This window comes from Cricetulus griseus, chromosome 2, assembly GCF_003668045.3.
Source record: "Cricetulus griseus strain 17A/GY chromosome 2, alternate assembly CriGri-PICRH-1.0, whole genome shotgun sequence".
NCBI lineage: Eukaryota > Metazoa > Chordata > Mammalia > Rodentia > Cricetidae > Cricetulus > Cricetulus griseus.
Window position 1 is genome coordinate 90690052 of NC_048595.1, and position 15217 is coordinate 90705268.

The 15217-nt window shown below is 44.2% G+C and overlaps 1 protein-coding gene across 1 annotated transcript in view; it reads left to right on the forward strand.

The window, feature by feature from the left end:
- Abca1 (ATP binding cassette subfamily A member 1) overlaps window positions 1-15217 on the forward strand; it is a 128882-nt gene that overhangs the window by 69276 nt on the left and 44389 nt on the right. The window contains exons 9-17 of the mRNA XM_027403085.2: window positions 2644-2884; window positions 5233-5372; window positions 5683-5799; window positions 9482-9679; window positions 10347-10552; window positions 11106-11282; window positions 11681-11903; window positions 13277-13498; window positions 14436-14640. Coding sequence (XP_027258886.1) covers window positions 2644-2884; window positions 5233-5372; window positions 5683-5799; window positions 9482-9679; window positions 10347-10552; window positions 11106-11282; window positions 11681-11903; window positions 13277-13498; window positions 14436-14640 — 1729 coding nt within the window. The remainder of the gene's footprint in view (window positions 1-2643; window positions 2885-5232; window positions 5373-5682; window positions 5800-9481; window positions 9680-10346; window positions 10553-11105; window positions 11283-11680; window positions 11904-13276; window positions 13499-14435; window positions 14641-15217) is intronic.

Genomic DNA, 15217 nt, shown 5'->3' on the forward strand with positions numbered 1-15217 from the left:
ACTCCCACCCCAATCTAGACCTTTCTCCATGAGCTTCTTCTGCCCCTAAGTCACTGACCATTTCTGAAGAGGAGAATTCTCTCTCATTCCACCTCCCACCCTGTGAACTGATTTTGTTTGACAGCAACTTCTGCGTGATGCTTTTCAACAACACGACCATCCATTCTGCCATTGTATCAGAATGCACCTTTGCTAGCCCACAGGAAGGCTGTGGCTTTCCTCGCCCTGCTTTTTTGCCTTGTGAATCTGACCTTGGCAATATGGTCTCCTAGTGAGTGCTGAGCAGATTTGGCCCTTAGGTCCACGTGTTGTCCCACGTGTCAGAGAGGACATTGTTCCAACATCCCAGTTAACCGGAACCCAATAAATCATGGGGGAAATTTTCTCAAATTAGGTCCAGCCTTTGATTCTTTAATTTATTTTCCATACTTGTATCATCCTTTCCCCCTCCAAATACCAAAAGATACCCTGTTCTGACAGTAGAATTGTTTCATGTTGGTGATTGAACAAACAGCACATATGGAAAGTTCTGAAAACCCTGGGATTGAGCCACAACACATCTCTGTGTGTGTCTTTCTCTTTTTGTTTTGACAAAATAATTAAAAGTGCTGTTATTCTAGGGTAAAACAAAATAATTAAAAGGACATGATGTGCTCTGTGGTTGACGTGGTGGAAAATGTACAGCTGAATTGTGGACATTTTTTTATGGCTGTCTGTTGAGGTCCACTTACTCCTGGTCCAGCATCAGCAGTGGGTGCCCACTTCTCCTGACAGATACCCTCTTGTCCCTTTGGTTACATCTCACTCAGTTGCTTGTCCTGTGTAATGATAAGGAAATGCATTTGCTTGGTCCATGTTTAGAGAGAAAGTTAGTTGCTATGTTCAAAGCCCAGCTGTTGACAGGAAAAGACAAGGGCACCACACGTGGATTATGGCACTTTGACTGAATTTGCCTGTGTCATCCACAGGGCACAGTGAGGTACCTCTTATTGTGCCCATTTCTCAAATTGCACTGTCGCTTAGAGAAGTGAGATGCAGTGCCCACAGTCTTTGAGAGAGTTAGTTGGTCAGAGTGGAACTTGAACTTGTGACCTCTAAACTCTGAAGTCTCTGTTCTGGTTCACTCCCTTCCAAGAATTCATCAACAAACTCCTATGATGACCTCCATAGACCAGAGACCCTCAAAGAACATATGCACTAGCCAGCCTGGCAGTGGCTATCTGAGATGAGCGAGCGCTGTCGTTAATGTCAGACCTGGGTGAGAGGAAAGGTATAAAGGACAAGACTGAAAAAACAGGTGGAATCACACACACATACACACACACACACACACACACACACACACACACACACACACACACACACAACACACACACACACAGAGTACTAGTTAGGTTCTTAAAGGCCTTGCTAGTTATTGCAACTCAGCAGTGAGCACAGTAACATCCCTGCCATCATTTAGCTCACAGAAGGTTAGACATCAGAAATAAGCAGGTCAGTTGACATGACAAGAGGGATATGTGCAATGAAGAAAATAATTAATCTTGTAAGGAGGGAGACGGAGTGATGAGATACCATTTTGAAGGGAATGGGGGTAAGTTGATACCAAAGACAATTCTGCTGTATTCCCAGAGAAGTTAGGATACTCCAAGCAGGAGGAACAGCAGATGTAAAGCACTGATGTTAGCACATGCTTGAAGATGTGCTTAAGATCCATGAAGGAAGCCAAGGAACTAGAAGCAGGGGATTTAGTGTGACTCATGTTTGCAAAATGTCTGCAAAATGACTGTTGGATTGAGGAAGAGACTGAAGTGAGGATAAGGAAGGGCGAGGAACATTGCATCTCCAACAACAGAGAGTGCAAGGCACTGGTCCATCTGTTCACTCAGATGATCTCAAGTATAGCCACCCTTCTTGGGCTACAAGATTAAGTGGTTACGCTCTCCTGTGAGCCAACGGCGCTTCACGGAGAAAGTGTACAGTATGAGCTGAGGTGGTGGAGAATGAGCAAGAATTCTTCCCTCAGGCACATCCTAGGGAGAGCCACCAGTTTGGGATAACTCAGTAATTAAGTGCTGTAGGTCCCAGCACCACAGTCAGAGGAGGAAGACAACACTGTTATGAGCTTTCTTCCCGCCAGCTTGGGCCCACTGCTGTCAGCTCCAAGTGAACATGCAGAAGTTGTATTAGTTATAATACCATTGGTCATTGGCTTGGACTTCTTATTGCCTAGCTCTGTCTTAATTATTAACCCATAACTACTAATCTATGTATTTCTACATGGTCTTATCTTACCGGATGCCTCATGCATGTCCTCTCTTCCTGGGATCACATAACGACTCCTCTATGCCTATACTTCCCAGAATCCTCCTTGTCTCCTAGTCCTGCTTATCATCCTGCCTAATTGGTCAAACAGTTCTTTATTCATCAACCAATAAGAGAAACATATTTATAGAATGACATCTCCCATCACACCACCTGACCACTACAGGGCTTTACAGTGATTTCAGACACAGGATGTTCTGGAACATAGCTTTCAGGTTAAGAAAATAAAATGTTTGCTTCTCCTCTCTTGTCCCAACCCTTGCTCTGACCTTCACTCCCTTTCCCTTCTCTTCCTTTCTCTCCCCATCCTGACACCAGCTGTTCAGCACAAAGAGCTGGAGTGACATGCGGCAGGAGGTGATGTTTCTGACCAACGTGAACAGCTCCAGCTCCTCCACCCAGATATACCAGGCTGTGTCCCGCATTGTCTGTGGTCACCCAGAGGGTGGGGGGCTGAAGATCAAGTCACTCAACTGGTACGAGGATAACAACTACAAAGCCCTCTTTGGAGGCAACAGCACTGAAGAAGACATGGAGACCTTCTATGACAATTCTACAAGTGAGTGTCTGCAAACAGAAGCCTTGTCCTCATCCTTGTCTTAGGTCTAGGCTCGGCCTGTGTCATCCTCTCCTCCTTCATTCTGTGTAGTAGCACAGACACTGTCCTCTGTGCTCTCATGACATTGTTCCTCAGGTATAGAGTCCTTGATTAGTGGGTCATTCTCATTGCTTTGAGGAGGGGACTGGTACATCTCAGGTGTTTAGTATTATCAACAAGATGAAGGAGTGATTGATAGCCAGTCTCCTCAGTTGTCATCATTTGTGAACTCACTCATATATGGAATTGAAAAGAAAAAAAGTTCACAAAGCAGCTAAGAGAAGAGGTTGCTGGGGGCTGAGTGGGTGATGGAGAGATAGGATGTTAGGTCAGAGTGTACAAAATTTCACTTATGCAAAATGTATGTAACCTGGAGAGGAAATGGATAGTATAGTAAGTGTTTGGTAGCACTGTAATATATCTTGAAACTTGATTAAGAGTTTATCTTAGCTGGGCATTGGTGGTGCACGCCTTTAATCCTAGCACTCAGGGGAGGCAGAGGCAGGTGGATCGCTGTGAGTTCGAGGCCAGCCTGGTCTCCAGAGCGAGTGCCAGAATAGGCTCCAAAGCTACAGAGAAACCCTGTCTTGAAAACTCAAAAATAAAAAAAAAAGAGTTTATCTTAATGTGAATGCTCAGATAGACTGGATATCTGCATGGAGTGATGTATATATTAGTTGATTGGGTTGTGTTAACCACTTTACAGTGGATACGTGTATCAGTGTTCTGTTGTATACTTCAAATACATATCATTTTTATTTTTCAGTTAAATCTCAGTAAAGCCAGAAAAATTTCTAAGAATGAGATGTTGATTTTTTTTAAAAAAATTATTACTGTGAGATAAACTTTACAATAAACACCTAAAAGTGGGTGAGAGTAATAATAGTAATTACAACAACTACAAGAAAATCTAACATTAAGGCAGATTTTCCTCTGTACAGTAATGCAGAGCAAATTCTATTTAAATTGCCTTATTTCATTCTCATAGTAACTGTGCAAGCAAGGTTCTGGAAGCTCACATTTCACTGGCTCAGAGGTTAAGTGTCTTGGTTAAAGCTGCATTCCTCGCTAATCCCCAAGCACTGGGATTCAAGCTCACATGCTCCCGGCTTTTCCCGTGAACCATCTCATTAATGGTGGCATGTGTGCACCATCACACTCAGACATTTGATCTCCTGTTTGTTTGGCATTAGCCCCAAGACAGTGTTAGAGAACCCTGTAACTCTATATCTACTTACCACACTTGGGCAGCTCTGTGTGGATGTGTGTCCTGTGCCTGGCGACAGCAGGGATCCAGTGTTACAGTCTGACAATGGCATGTTTTCCTTGAAAACACCATGCAGCTGAGCCCTTCTCTATTTCCAGCCGCAGGCGTGTCTTTCAGACTTAGAGTGAGATGGCTTCTTGCTGTGGCTGTAACACAAGAGCCTTGCGTTCACTGGAGTACAGCACTCCAGAACTTTACAAGTAGCTCTATAAGCCTGAGGAGGGTGGTGGTGTAGGCAGTTTTATGAAACCATCTGTTCTTCCCCAGTTTACAAATCCACCCAAGGGCATCTCTCACTTACACAACAGATAGGAGGCCAAGTCTTTAAAAACACAAATCCTGGCTTTGGAGATGTAATACAACTAGGTGGGCTTGCATATCATGAATGAGGCCATGGACTGTTCCCTAGGATGCCCCCAATTCCATTATCTTTATTATTGGTGTTGGATCATCTGTTTATGAAACAGCATATAGAAGTTACGTGTTATCTGAAGCAAAGTCTGCTTGTTTGTTTGAACTTTGGATATTTCAGTTCTGAATTTTTATTAAATACAAATATACTTGTGATAAGATCTACCTAATTATTAAGGGAATGCTTGGCTTTTTCTTGAAACTAAAGTCTAGACACAGCCCTCTGGCTTCCCCAATAAGAATCCCATTTATTTTCAGTGAAAACAGCTGTGGGGGTTGGCTTTTGGGTATGGGGCTAGAGTTAGGATGGTGTGTCAAGACGTCCTTCTAGATCAGCTCAGATCTGAGTCTTAGAGAGGGCCTGATTATTTCAAGCTTGGAGCACTTTAGAGACTTCACAGGAAATACCTCAGCTAATCCTCTTCACAGCTCTACACGTAGATGTTATGAACTTTTCTTTTTACAGTGGAGCAAACAGAAGCTCAGATAAGGGAAGCTAATTCACCACATGACTGTAGGTGGTAGAACAGGGATTTGTACCCTTGCTGGCTATGTGCCTCCAACCTTCTAAGTTCCTGTTGGTATCTGGCCATGTATATAAGCGAGTGTCTGTCTTTTGTCTTCTTAATAGCTCCCTATTGCAATGATCTGATGAAGAACTTGGAGTCTAGTCCTCTTTCTCGAATTATTTGGAAGGCATTGAAGCCACTGCTTGTTGGAAAGATTCTGTATACACCTGACACTCCAGCTACAAGGCAGGTCATGGCTGAGGTAAGCTGCCCAGGTGTAGGACTCTGTCCCCAGACTCTTCTCAGAATTAGAGACAGGAAATGAAGGTAGCTTCATGGCCTTTATGAGACTTTTAAATAGTCAAAAAAAAAATTTCACATGTAACTTGGGAGCCAGCTCTCCAGCCCTGAGTGTTTGAATTATAGCTACAGGAGGGATTTCCTGAGGAAGGGAAAGGACTGGGCAGGGGTTTCTGTGATGGGTGATTTTCCTTTTTCAGGAAACCTTGGAATATTCATTGCCTCTATCTCTCTTCTATTTGTATGGATTCTGGTTCCCTACCTGACTGTAGGTGAACAAGACCTTCCAGGAGCTGGCTGTGTTCCATGACCTGGAGGGCATGTGGGAAGAACTCAGCCCCCAACTCTGGACCTTCATGGAGAGCAGCCAAGAGATGGACCTTGTTCGGGTGAGCGTCTCTCTATTCACTTTACTTGCTTGGTCTAGAAGTTGTTTCTGGACATCTTCCCAGAAATACCTGATGATAATGCTGGAAGTTAAACCAATTGAGATACAGTAAGAATAGCTGAAGCCATAGTGCCACCCCTTCTGTAGAAGCAAAGACCAAGGTGCAGTGGTAGCACTTGGTATGTCAGCTTCAGTGTCCCCCATGGCCCATTAGCAGTTTTGCACAAAAGCCAGTGAAGACCAGAAACTGGAAGTAGAGTTCAGGGATTGCAGGACACTGAGTAGTTTCATTTTGTTTCTAGTCACTAAGGTGGGCACAGCATCTTCTGTAGTCTGCTGGTGCCTCAGTAGGTCTTAGAAGGAGACATGGGAACAGACACATGATCTGGCATGCAGATAGGACAGAGGTACTAGGTCCCTAGGCACAGGTTGAGTGCAGCATTGCTGCCATGGAGTGGAGGGAATTGCATGAAACATGCCAGAGCCACTTGAGAGAGACAAGGGCCCCAGAGATGATCAGTGCCCAAAGGAGAGCAGTGTGAGAATGCAGTGTCCCCTTTGTGTCATCATGAGAGCCATTTAATCACATCATCCCTGCCTCGGCTTGAGCGGGGAATCATTAGTCAGCCTCCTATTGCCATGGTGAGCAAGGCCATTTCCTTTTATTTTTTTCTGCTATCAAGAAGCAAGGGAGGATTTTTGCCAGGCTTCTCGTCTTGAACCTTTGTGACCTGAGGGATGCCGGGCTTTAGAGACTACCCATCTTGAGGGAGCTCTCTCAAAGTTTAGGAGTGCTCTGAGTCCCCTGTGGGGACAGGTTACTGACCAAGGAGCTGCAGGAGCTGGAGAAGCCAGTCTTCTTTGATAAATGAGTGCTGTTACACCCATGCAGAATTCTTAACTTGCTGCTTCTTTCTACACACGGGGACTTGGGTGAGGAAATCAAGAGCAACAGTCTACACATTCATGCTGAGTCACGGTACTACTACACATTCACACTCTTGGTGCGTGGTTCTCCCTTCAGCTCCAGTCTTTCTCTTCTAAGGGATTAATGTGGTCCTCCCACAGGAAACACTGTACACTTCAGCATATGCCCCAGGCCTTGTTTCCCTGGTCTTTTCCTTGGGATCCATACTTCTACCATTTGAGATTGTTCTCTGTCTGAGAGTGAAGGGACTTGAAGAATTTTAACTGAATTTGGGCATACATAGATATTCCCCTACTCAAATAAAACAAAACAACCCCCCATCCTCCCCAAGCCAAACAAGGTCTCACAGTATAGCTCAGACTTGCCTGCAACTCACTATGTAGCTCAGGATCACCTCAAACTCAAGGCACTCCTCCTGTTTCAGCTTCTCTCAGTGCTGGAATTGCAGGCATGAACCACTGTGCCTGGCCTTTCCTGATTTTAAATCAAGAGTTTCTTTTGAGACTGCAGCTGCTCATGAACTCTCATTTCTCAAGGGATGAGTCCTTATAAACCTGTGGTAGTGTTCACTAGGGATTTATTTCAGAGAATCCTGGGTGTGGAATAGGAAGTAAAGTAGCAGAGACTGGAGGGAAAGGCATGACAGACCTTGGAGAGCCTCTGTGTCAAGCTGAGGATCTTTTACAGGCGGCATCAGGTGGCTTTAAGGAAGTGGAGGTGTAGATGCATTACTGTAGGAGACAAACGGATGCAAGGCAGAGAGTGTATGAGGGAACAGCCAGGGCTGAGTGTAAAAGAGGAGGTCTGGTAATGGCTTATGGTAGAAAGGCAGCAAGAGGAGGGTACCAGGAGTCTTGACTTCTATCTGGATAGTCGGAGAGCATGCCAACAGGAGGCTATTGGTGTCTGCAATACATAGGGTGGTTGAGCTGGGGATATAAGTTGGGAATTGACACCTTGTCAGTGGAAATCAGAGGGGCTTTATTCCAGTGCATTCTTCCCTGACCTAAGGAATACTACTTTAATCCACCACCTTGGGTTTCTCAGTCCTCAGCATTGTGACTGTTATACAAGGTGATGCCTGGAGCTCCTACTTTTCTGCCTTAGGCTCCCATGTCCCTGCTTCTGGCTCTGTCTTTTTGTGTTGTACATCCTGCAGATCCTAGACACTTTCCTCTTGAGTCTAAGCATCTACTGACCTAACCTGAGATTTTTTTTAAAATTGTTCTGAACTGGACATGGCCCCTCATCTCCAGGCCCTAGTCTAGTACTTTGTGTGAAATGTCAGGTCTTCTGTTCCTTTCAGGCTCCCTGGAGATGCCATAGGGTCAGTGACCTCATTTGGTATTGATGTCCTCTTGGTCTGGATGCCCTATACTGTTTAGCAGCCACACTGGGGAGGGCTCACCCCAAATGCCACCATCCCATCTCTCTGCTCTTATTTGTTCATTCATGTCCACGTATCCAAATAAAGTCATTTCGGAATTGATAACTCATGCCTCTGGACTTCTGTGAGGTGCAATTTTGTATCTGTTAACCAAAAAATTATACTGGTACCTCACTGGTGACAGTGTGCATTGTTACTCACTCGTGGAAAGCAATTTGAAGTGGAAGTTTCAAAATCCACAAAGAATGAGTCATGTGCTATATACCTTTGTTCCACCCCTCCCCCCAGAGATGCATCCTATGGCAATAATTTTAAAAGAAGTCATCATGCGAGAGAAAATGTTATTACTGTAATTGTTATTATGGGAAATTGGAGGTAGACTAAATGCTATGTAGTACAGGAATAGTTAATGAAATTTTAGTAGGTAAAGTCTGTAAAATCATTACGTTCCCATTAAAACAACAAAGAAGCCACCCAGGGGAAGAGCTTGCAAGGTTAGTGAAAAGAAGACTGATTAAGGATGGTGTTCTTGGGCTTTCGGAGATCCAGCTCGGTAGAGCAAGGGCCTCTTGCTTCCCCTGGAAACTGGTAAATGAGCATGACAGATGTTTCCATTTTGCTCAGTCAGCAGTTGCCCAATTTTCCTGGAAGGGCATCTGTGCAGGCTGCTGCCCCAGTTTCCCTGGACTGGCTGGTTGAGGACCAGAATGGCTTACCTGTGACCTTTTTGACATTGACAGGTGATGGGAAACAGTCCTCCTTTTCATCATGACCCATTTGTTCTGGGGTTCGGAAAGACCGTCTTTTACTTGGATTAACCAGCAATATTTCTTCCGTAAATTAAGCCTTAAACATGGGCTCAGCCTAGAGATGAGGTTTTTATTTGGCATCATCAGACCATGTCTCAAAAGAGAGGGGAGATTCGATGCAGTGGTACACTAGAATCAGCGAGCCTATGTTTTCAAACCTGGCTTTCCCATTCATCAGCTAGATTATTCCTGTGTGTGAAATGGGCAGTATCAAAGCTACACCGTCATGGAGTTGTGTGAGTTATGATGCCTGTAGATCCCTGAGCACACTATATTACTGTTGTTAGAGTTAAAACAGTTAACCACTGTCTGGTACAGTGGGAAACCTATGGACTGTGAGTTCAGAAGTCTGATTTTGTGTCTCAGCCCATCAATTCATCTTGGCCAATATTAGTCATGGGTTTTCAACTTCAGTCTTCTTCTTTGTCAATAGAAGCCTTATTAATGTGTCCCACACAAACGGAGCCTGAGCCTATAAAAAGAAGTGTGGTGTGTCCTTGTAGTGCTCATTATCATGAACTTGATGTTTCCTATTTACACGTTCTTCCTGGAATGACAGACACTGTTGGACAGCAGAGGCAATGATCGATTTTGGGAACAGAAGTTGGATGGATTAGATTGGACTGCTCAAGACATCATGGCATTTCTGGCCAAGAACCCAGAGGATGTTCAGTCTCCAAATGGCTCCGTGTATACATGGAGAGAAGCTTTCAATGAAACCAACCAGGCAATCCAGACGATATCTCGCTTCATGGAGGTGAGGTTCTGCTGTGCACATCCTTTCAAAGGGCTTTGTCCTTTGAAATGTTGCAGTAAATTTAAAGGCAGAAGGAGAGCTTAGAATGAATGTGCGGTATCATGTACAGCTATATCCTGCAGGCCCGGCGGACAAGATAAACCCTAGATGAACTGCTTCATAAGTAAATAAGCTTACTTCCAGCGTTACTTCAAATAGACTCCAGTGTTTCTATCCATTATCTTCTCGGTGTTCCCATGTTTTGGTATTCTAGATTCTAATGGTAATAAATTGCTCTCTTATAAAGGCATTGTTTATGAAACTTATCTAATCTAATTTGGAACTGTAAAACTAACCCTAAAAATGATGGAAAGGAAAAGGGCTGATAGAATTTTTCCTTATCTGATTTTAAGTGGTTAGTTGCTGTGACTCAACATTGGTAAGAAAATGGAAGAGCATAAAATATGATCATTTCCCCTCACAGAAACAATACAAGTAATGTTCAGTATTTCACATAAATCTCATTTCTAAGCTTGGTTGAAACCCAGAAAACTACTTTTGAGAGGGCTAGGTGCTGAAGAGTGATAAATTCGGGCAACCAGTTCCCACCTCTCAGTGGAGACTGAGTGGTGTCTACCAGCTGTCTTTCTGGCCATCAGTGTTCTAATGAGGCTGTCTTTTATGTCAGTGTGTCAACCTGAACAAGCTGGAGCCCATTCCAACAGAAGTCCGACTCATCAACAAGTCCATGGAGCTGCTGGATGAGAGGAAGTTCTGGGCTGGGATTGTGTTCACAGGGCTCACTCCTGACAGTGTGGAGCTGCCCCATCACGTGAAGTACAAGATCCGAATGGACATTGACAATGTCGAGAGGACCAATAAGATCAAGGATGGGTAAGTAGAATCCCATCACACAAGCCCAGTGTTGCAAAGGTCAAGAAGATAATTTAGATGGCTTTTATGACTGTTGGTTCTCTGTTAGCAGTTTGGAAGGAATTTCAACAACAAATCAGTAGCAGCAGCATGACTTGGCTAAAACTGCATTGCTGGGGACTGTTAATCAAAGGCCATAAAATATTAGTCTTTCCGTTTCAGCATTCCTGTTCAAAAGATTAACTGAAAGGACTTAAAAGTCAGGAGAAAGAAAGAAAAGCCTTTAGGGGGTCTCTGTGCTAGCCAGACACATTTTTATAAAAAGAAGCAGACAAGCGATAAAAGGGAGTGGGTAGTTGAAATTTTAGTATGTCTATCTGATGTAACGTTATACCTAAGGAGAAAAGAAAAAATATACCATAAGGAGTGTGTTCATTGTGATTATTTCTATTCAAGAATCTATGTATTTATCAATTGAAATAGGAATAGATTAAAAAATAGGAATAGTAGCCAAGGAAGTGTGTGGGAAATGTGGGTAATTGGATTTTCCAGTATGTCTATTGTTTGCTTTTAGGTACTGGGACCCTGGTCCCCGGGCTGACCCATTTGAGGATATGCGATATGTCTGGGGGGGCTTCGCCTACTTGCAGGATGTGGTAGAGCAAGCGATCATCAGAGTGCTGACGGGAACTGAGAAGAAAACGGGTGTCTATGTGCAACAGATGCCCTACCCCTGTTACGTTGATGACATGTGAGTGTACCAACAAGCCAGCCTGTTTTTTTATTAAACAAGCAGCTCCATGTGGAGTACATGCATGTTTCTGCACAGTGTGGGAGTGAATGCACGTCAATAGGAGGTGATTAGAGACCCTGACCCTTGGACTCTGTCCCCTCCTTTAGTGTTTAGTACTTAGTAAAGTAATTTACCTTTATTTTAATATTATCCCCACTATTTCCTAGTTATTAAAGTGATCCCCTAAAGAAATTTTGGATGGCTGCACTCTGTCAGCCAAGGTTCTCATCTCTGTCTACTGCTAATGAAACATTTGGTCATTTGAGAGTCCAGTGGGCCTTCCCTTGGTGACCCAAATGTAGTTTTCCCTCTAATATGCAAGAGCTTTTTTCCATGCTTTTCATCTGTGTCTCCAGTTTCCTTCGGGTGATGAGCCGGTCCATGCCCCTCTTCATGACCCTGGCCTGGATTTACTCTGTTGCTGTGATCATCAAGGGCATTGTATATGAAAAGGAGGCTCGGCTGAAGGAGACCATGCGGATCATGGGCCTGGACAATGGTATTCTCTGGTTTAGCTGGTTCATCAGCAGCCTCATCCCTCTGCTTGTGAGTGCTGGCCTGCTGGTCATCATCTTGAAGGTAAAGGGGCCTCTCTCCTTCCAGAAAAGCACACATTTACCTGCACCACACTGTACTTCAGGGTCAATCCTTAGGAGTGTTGGGTGGGGATTATTTTCAAGTTGGTAAAAGCAATAGTCAGAAGGTTATACTACAGTTTGGATGTCTGGAGGAAGAGGCTGAGGCAGACTTTGCTATATGGATATTAGTAGGGATCAGTATCTGGAGGGATGGAACATATGCTGGCTCATGCAGAGAGAGGAATTGAACCATGTCTCAACAACCCAGTGGGGTGCTCTGGAGAATTTATAGCTTGTCCAGGAGTTTCCCACATTGAACTGAGAAGAAGCCCAAATTCTTATCCCTAAGGCCTGACATCCTCTCTCCCATTTAGTCAGTCATTGGATGGGGCTCACCAGGGAAAGGGGTGTTCTAGGGCCTGGAAGCTCTCCTAGCTATGACAACAGAGACGCTAACATCTGGATGTCTTTTATCTGCAGACAGGCAAGCCCTCCCTTAAAGTGGAGTCTGGGCAGTGAAATTTTTGTCTCATACATGAATCTACTCTTCAGCTTTCTTAACTCATCGTTATTTCATACAAAGCTGCCTCTTATAAAAGTTAGTGTTTTCCAGCGGGGGAGGAAAGGGAGAGAGAGAGAGAGAGAGAGAGAGAGAGAGAGAGAGAGAGAGAGAGAGAGAGAGAGAGAGAGAGAGAGAGCACAAAGCAAGACAATGTAATATTCATCTTAATGCTAGCTATATATATTACTCCTGAGCACTCGCTGAGTAACCTTATAGTAACCCATGGAGTTCCCAGGGCAGGCCAGAGCCTCTCTAAATCGTGCCAGGATGACAGACCAAGATTTATTTGCAACCTGTTTATTTATACTCTGGTATCCAAGGGCAAGGACCTAAGCCTTGTACAAGGGTAGGGGTCCTGTGGGAAAATTCACAAGCATTTATGCATACATGAAGACTTTGTAGCTACCAGGGTAAGGTTAAGGTTGCCTGGCCTGTTTCTAGGTTGGTGGAGAGAGAGGATAAGTGGGCTGTTGTCCCACACAACTTTTTCTTAGGGGCAGTGGTTGTCCTTGAATGAGGAGAAGCCAGGTATCATTATCTCTGTGAGAAACAGAGAGCAATATTGTCCACTGAGATCAAGTAGAAGGTCCTGAACTTCGCACTTACCATAATTCTGCTGTGGCTTTTTTTTAAATGTGTAGTCTCAAGTAAGGTATTTCTCCTGGGTTTGATTTCTGCATCAGAAAACTGAACAGTGTGGTTCCCCTACATTATCTCTGAAAGAATTATGAGTGGAAACTAGCATTGAGATTACATGAGCGAGTGACTGGGCTTGCCAAGGTCACACATTTATCCAGTCTCTTCTTCTCCAGTTAGGAAACCTGCTGCCCTATAGTGATCCCAGCGTAGTGTTCGTCTTCCTGTCTGTGTTTGCCGTGGTGACCATCCTACAGTGCTTCCTCATTAGCACGCTCTTCTCCCGGGCCAACCTGGCAGCAGCCTGTGGGGGCATCATCTACTTCACATTGTACCTGCCATATGTCCTGTGTGTAGCCTGGCAGGACTACGTGGGCTTCTCCATCAAGATCTTTGCTGTGAGTAACGCTAGTCTTTCTCCAGAGTTGTAGTCCTTCCTGACCCCGACCCCTGGGGATTTGGCATTCACTCTGAACTCCTCTCTTACTCAATTGTTCCTCCTTCGCCCTTACAGTGAGCACTAGTTGGATTTGATTTTTGTCAGAGATCAGATTGTACCTTGAACATGTTGGATATAAATGACATTGGGGAATGTATTTAGTGTAGCAGTAGATACCACATCTACCCCTTGTCTTCTAGCTCTTTGGCCATAATAAGATCACAGTAAAGTCATGACCATGGATAGCTTGCGGCCACAAGTGGTTCATTTATGACTCGTCTTTCTTGTATCCATTTTGGTATTTGACTTAGGTAATATTTTCTGAACTGAATAAGTCTGAACATGACTTTCCCTCCCACAGATCCCTGATCAGGACATTTTTTCCTCTCGTGTGTAGGTGTGGTCTTTGAGCATGTGAGAATATCAGTAAAAGCCACTCACTAGCTGCGCCATGGGTCACTAATATTAGTAGGCTCTCAGCATGCTGCAGGTCCCTCAGGCTGAGTCTCATGGATGTCAAACCTTAAAGTAGCTCTTCTGATCCTGAATACTCAATGACTGATCAGGGAAAAAGTCTTTGATGTCACTATAGGAGGCTGAATGGGGGACAGGATTGCTGAGCCTTGGAATATCTTGGGAAGCATACAGTTCTAAAAGTCTCACCTGCTCTCATGCATGCATTTCTGAAATGTGTGTGCATAATGAGTGCTTATAAATGAAATCATTTTATATGCTGTAAGGGAGTCCTGTCTCCAAAGGGACTCTAGGAGAATACTTACATGCCTTATAATTGATGTAATTTGCAAATTCATCTTTCTCAAGGTGGAAATTACATTAGAAGAGAAAAATGAGAGAGACAGTGGCATTATCCTAATACTTTTGCCTTTTTCTCTCAGAGCCTTCTGTCTCCTGTGGCTTTTGGATTTGGCTGTGAATACTTTGCCCTTTTTGAGGAGCAAGGCATCGGGGTACAATGGGACAATCTCTTTGAGAGCCCGGTGGAGGAAGATGGCTTTAATCTCACCACTGCAGTGTCCATGATGCTGTTTGACACCTTCCTCTATGGAGTGATGACGTGGTACATCGAAGCTGTCTTTCCAGGTACCCCACGCTTCCAGACTGCTTTGGTTAACTGATACAAGAAGACCCTTTCTGCCTGTAGATCTTTCCTTTCTTTGTGTTGCAATTGCTAAAGGATGAGGGGGCTCCCTCGGAAGTGGCTTGGGCTTTAAACCTGTGAAAAGCAAATAGTACTAGGAAAGTCACCTGTGCTGAAAGCACACCTGTTACTACCACCATGTCCCTCATGCTTGAGTCCTGTGGCCAGGTACTGTGCAAAGTACTTTACATCCTCTGATTTTGAAGATTGCCCTGGAGTGTTTGCTATTGCAAACAGTTCCCGAATGAGAGACCTGAGAATGTAAGTGACTTGCCTGAGGTCACAAGGCTGTTAAGCGCTGGTGCTTGGAGATGACCCCAGTTGGACCACACTGGGTTAGAGTCTAGTAGATTCCTCTCGGTGCTGCCTGAGTTCTGGAGTTATGTCCCCAGAGATGGAAGCCCTAGGAGGGCTTGTAGTTCTTAATTACAAGTTATGAATAATATAATGTATTAGGTCTCAGCACTTGCCCATGGTTTAAGTCAAATTAGTGTGTGGGAACAATTAATTTTGATGCTT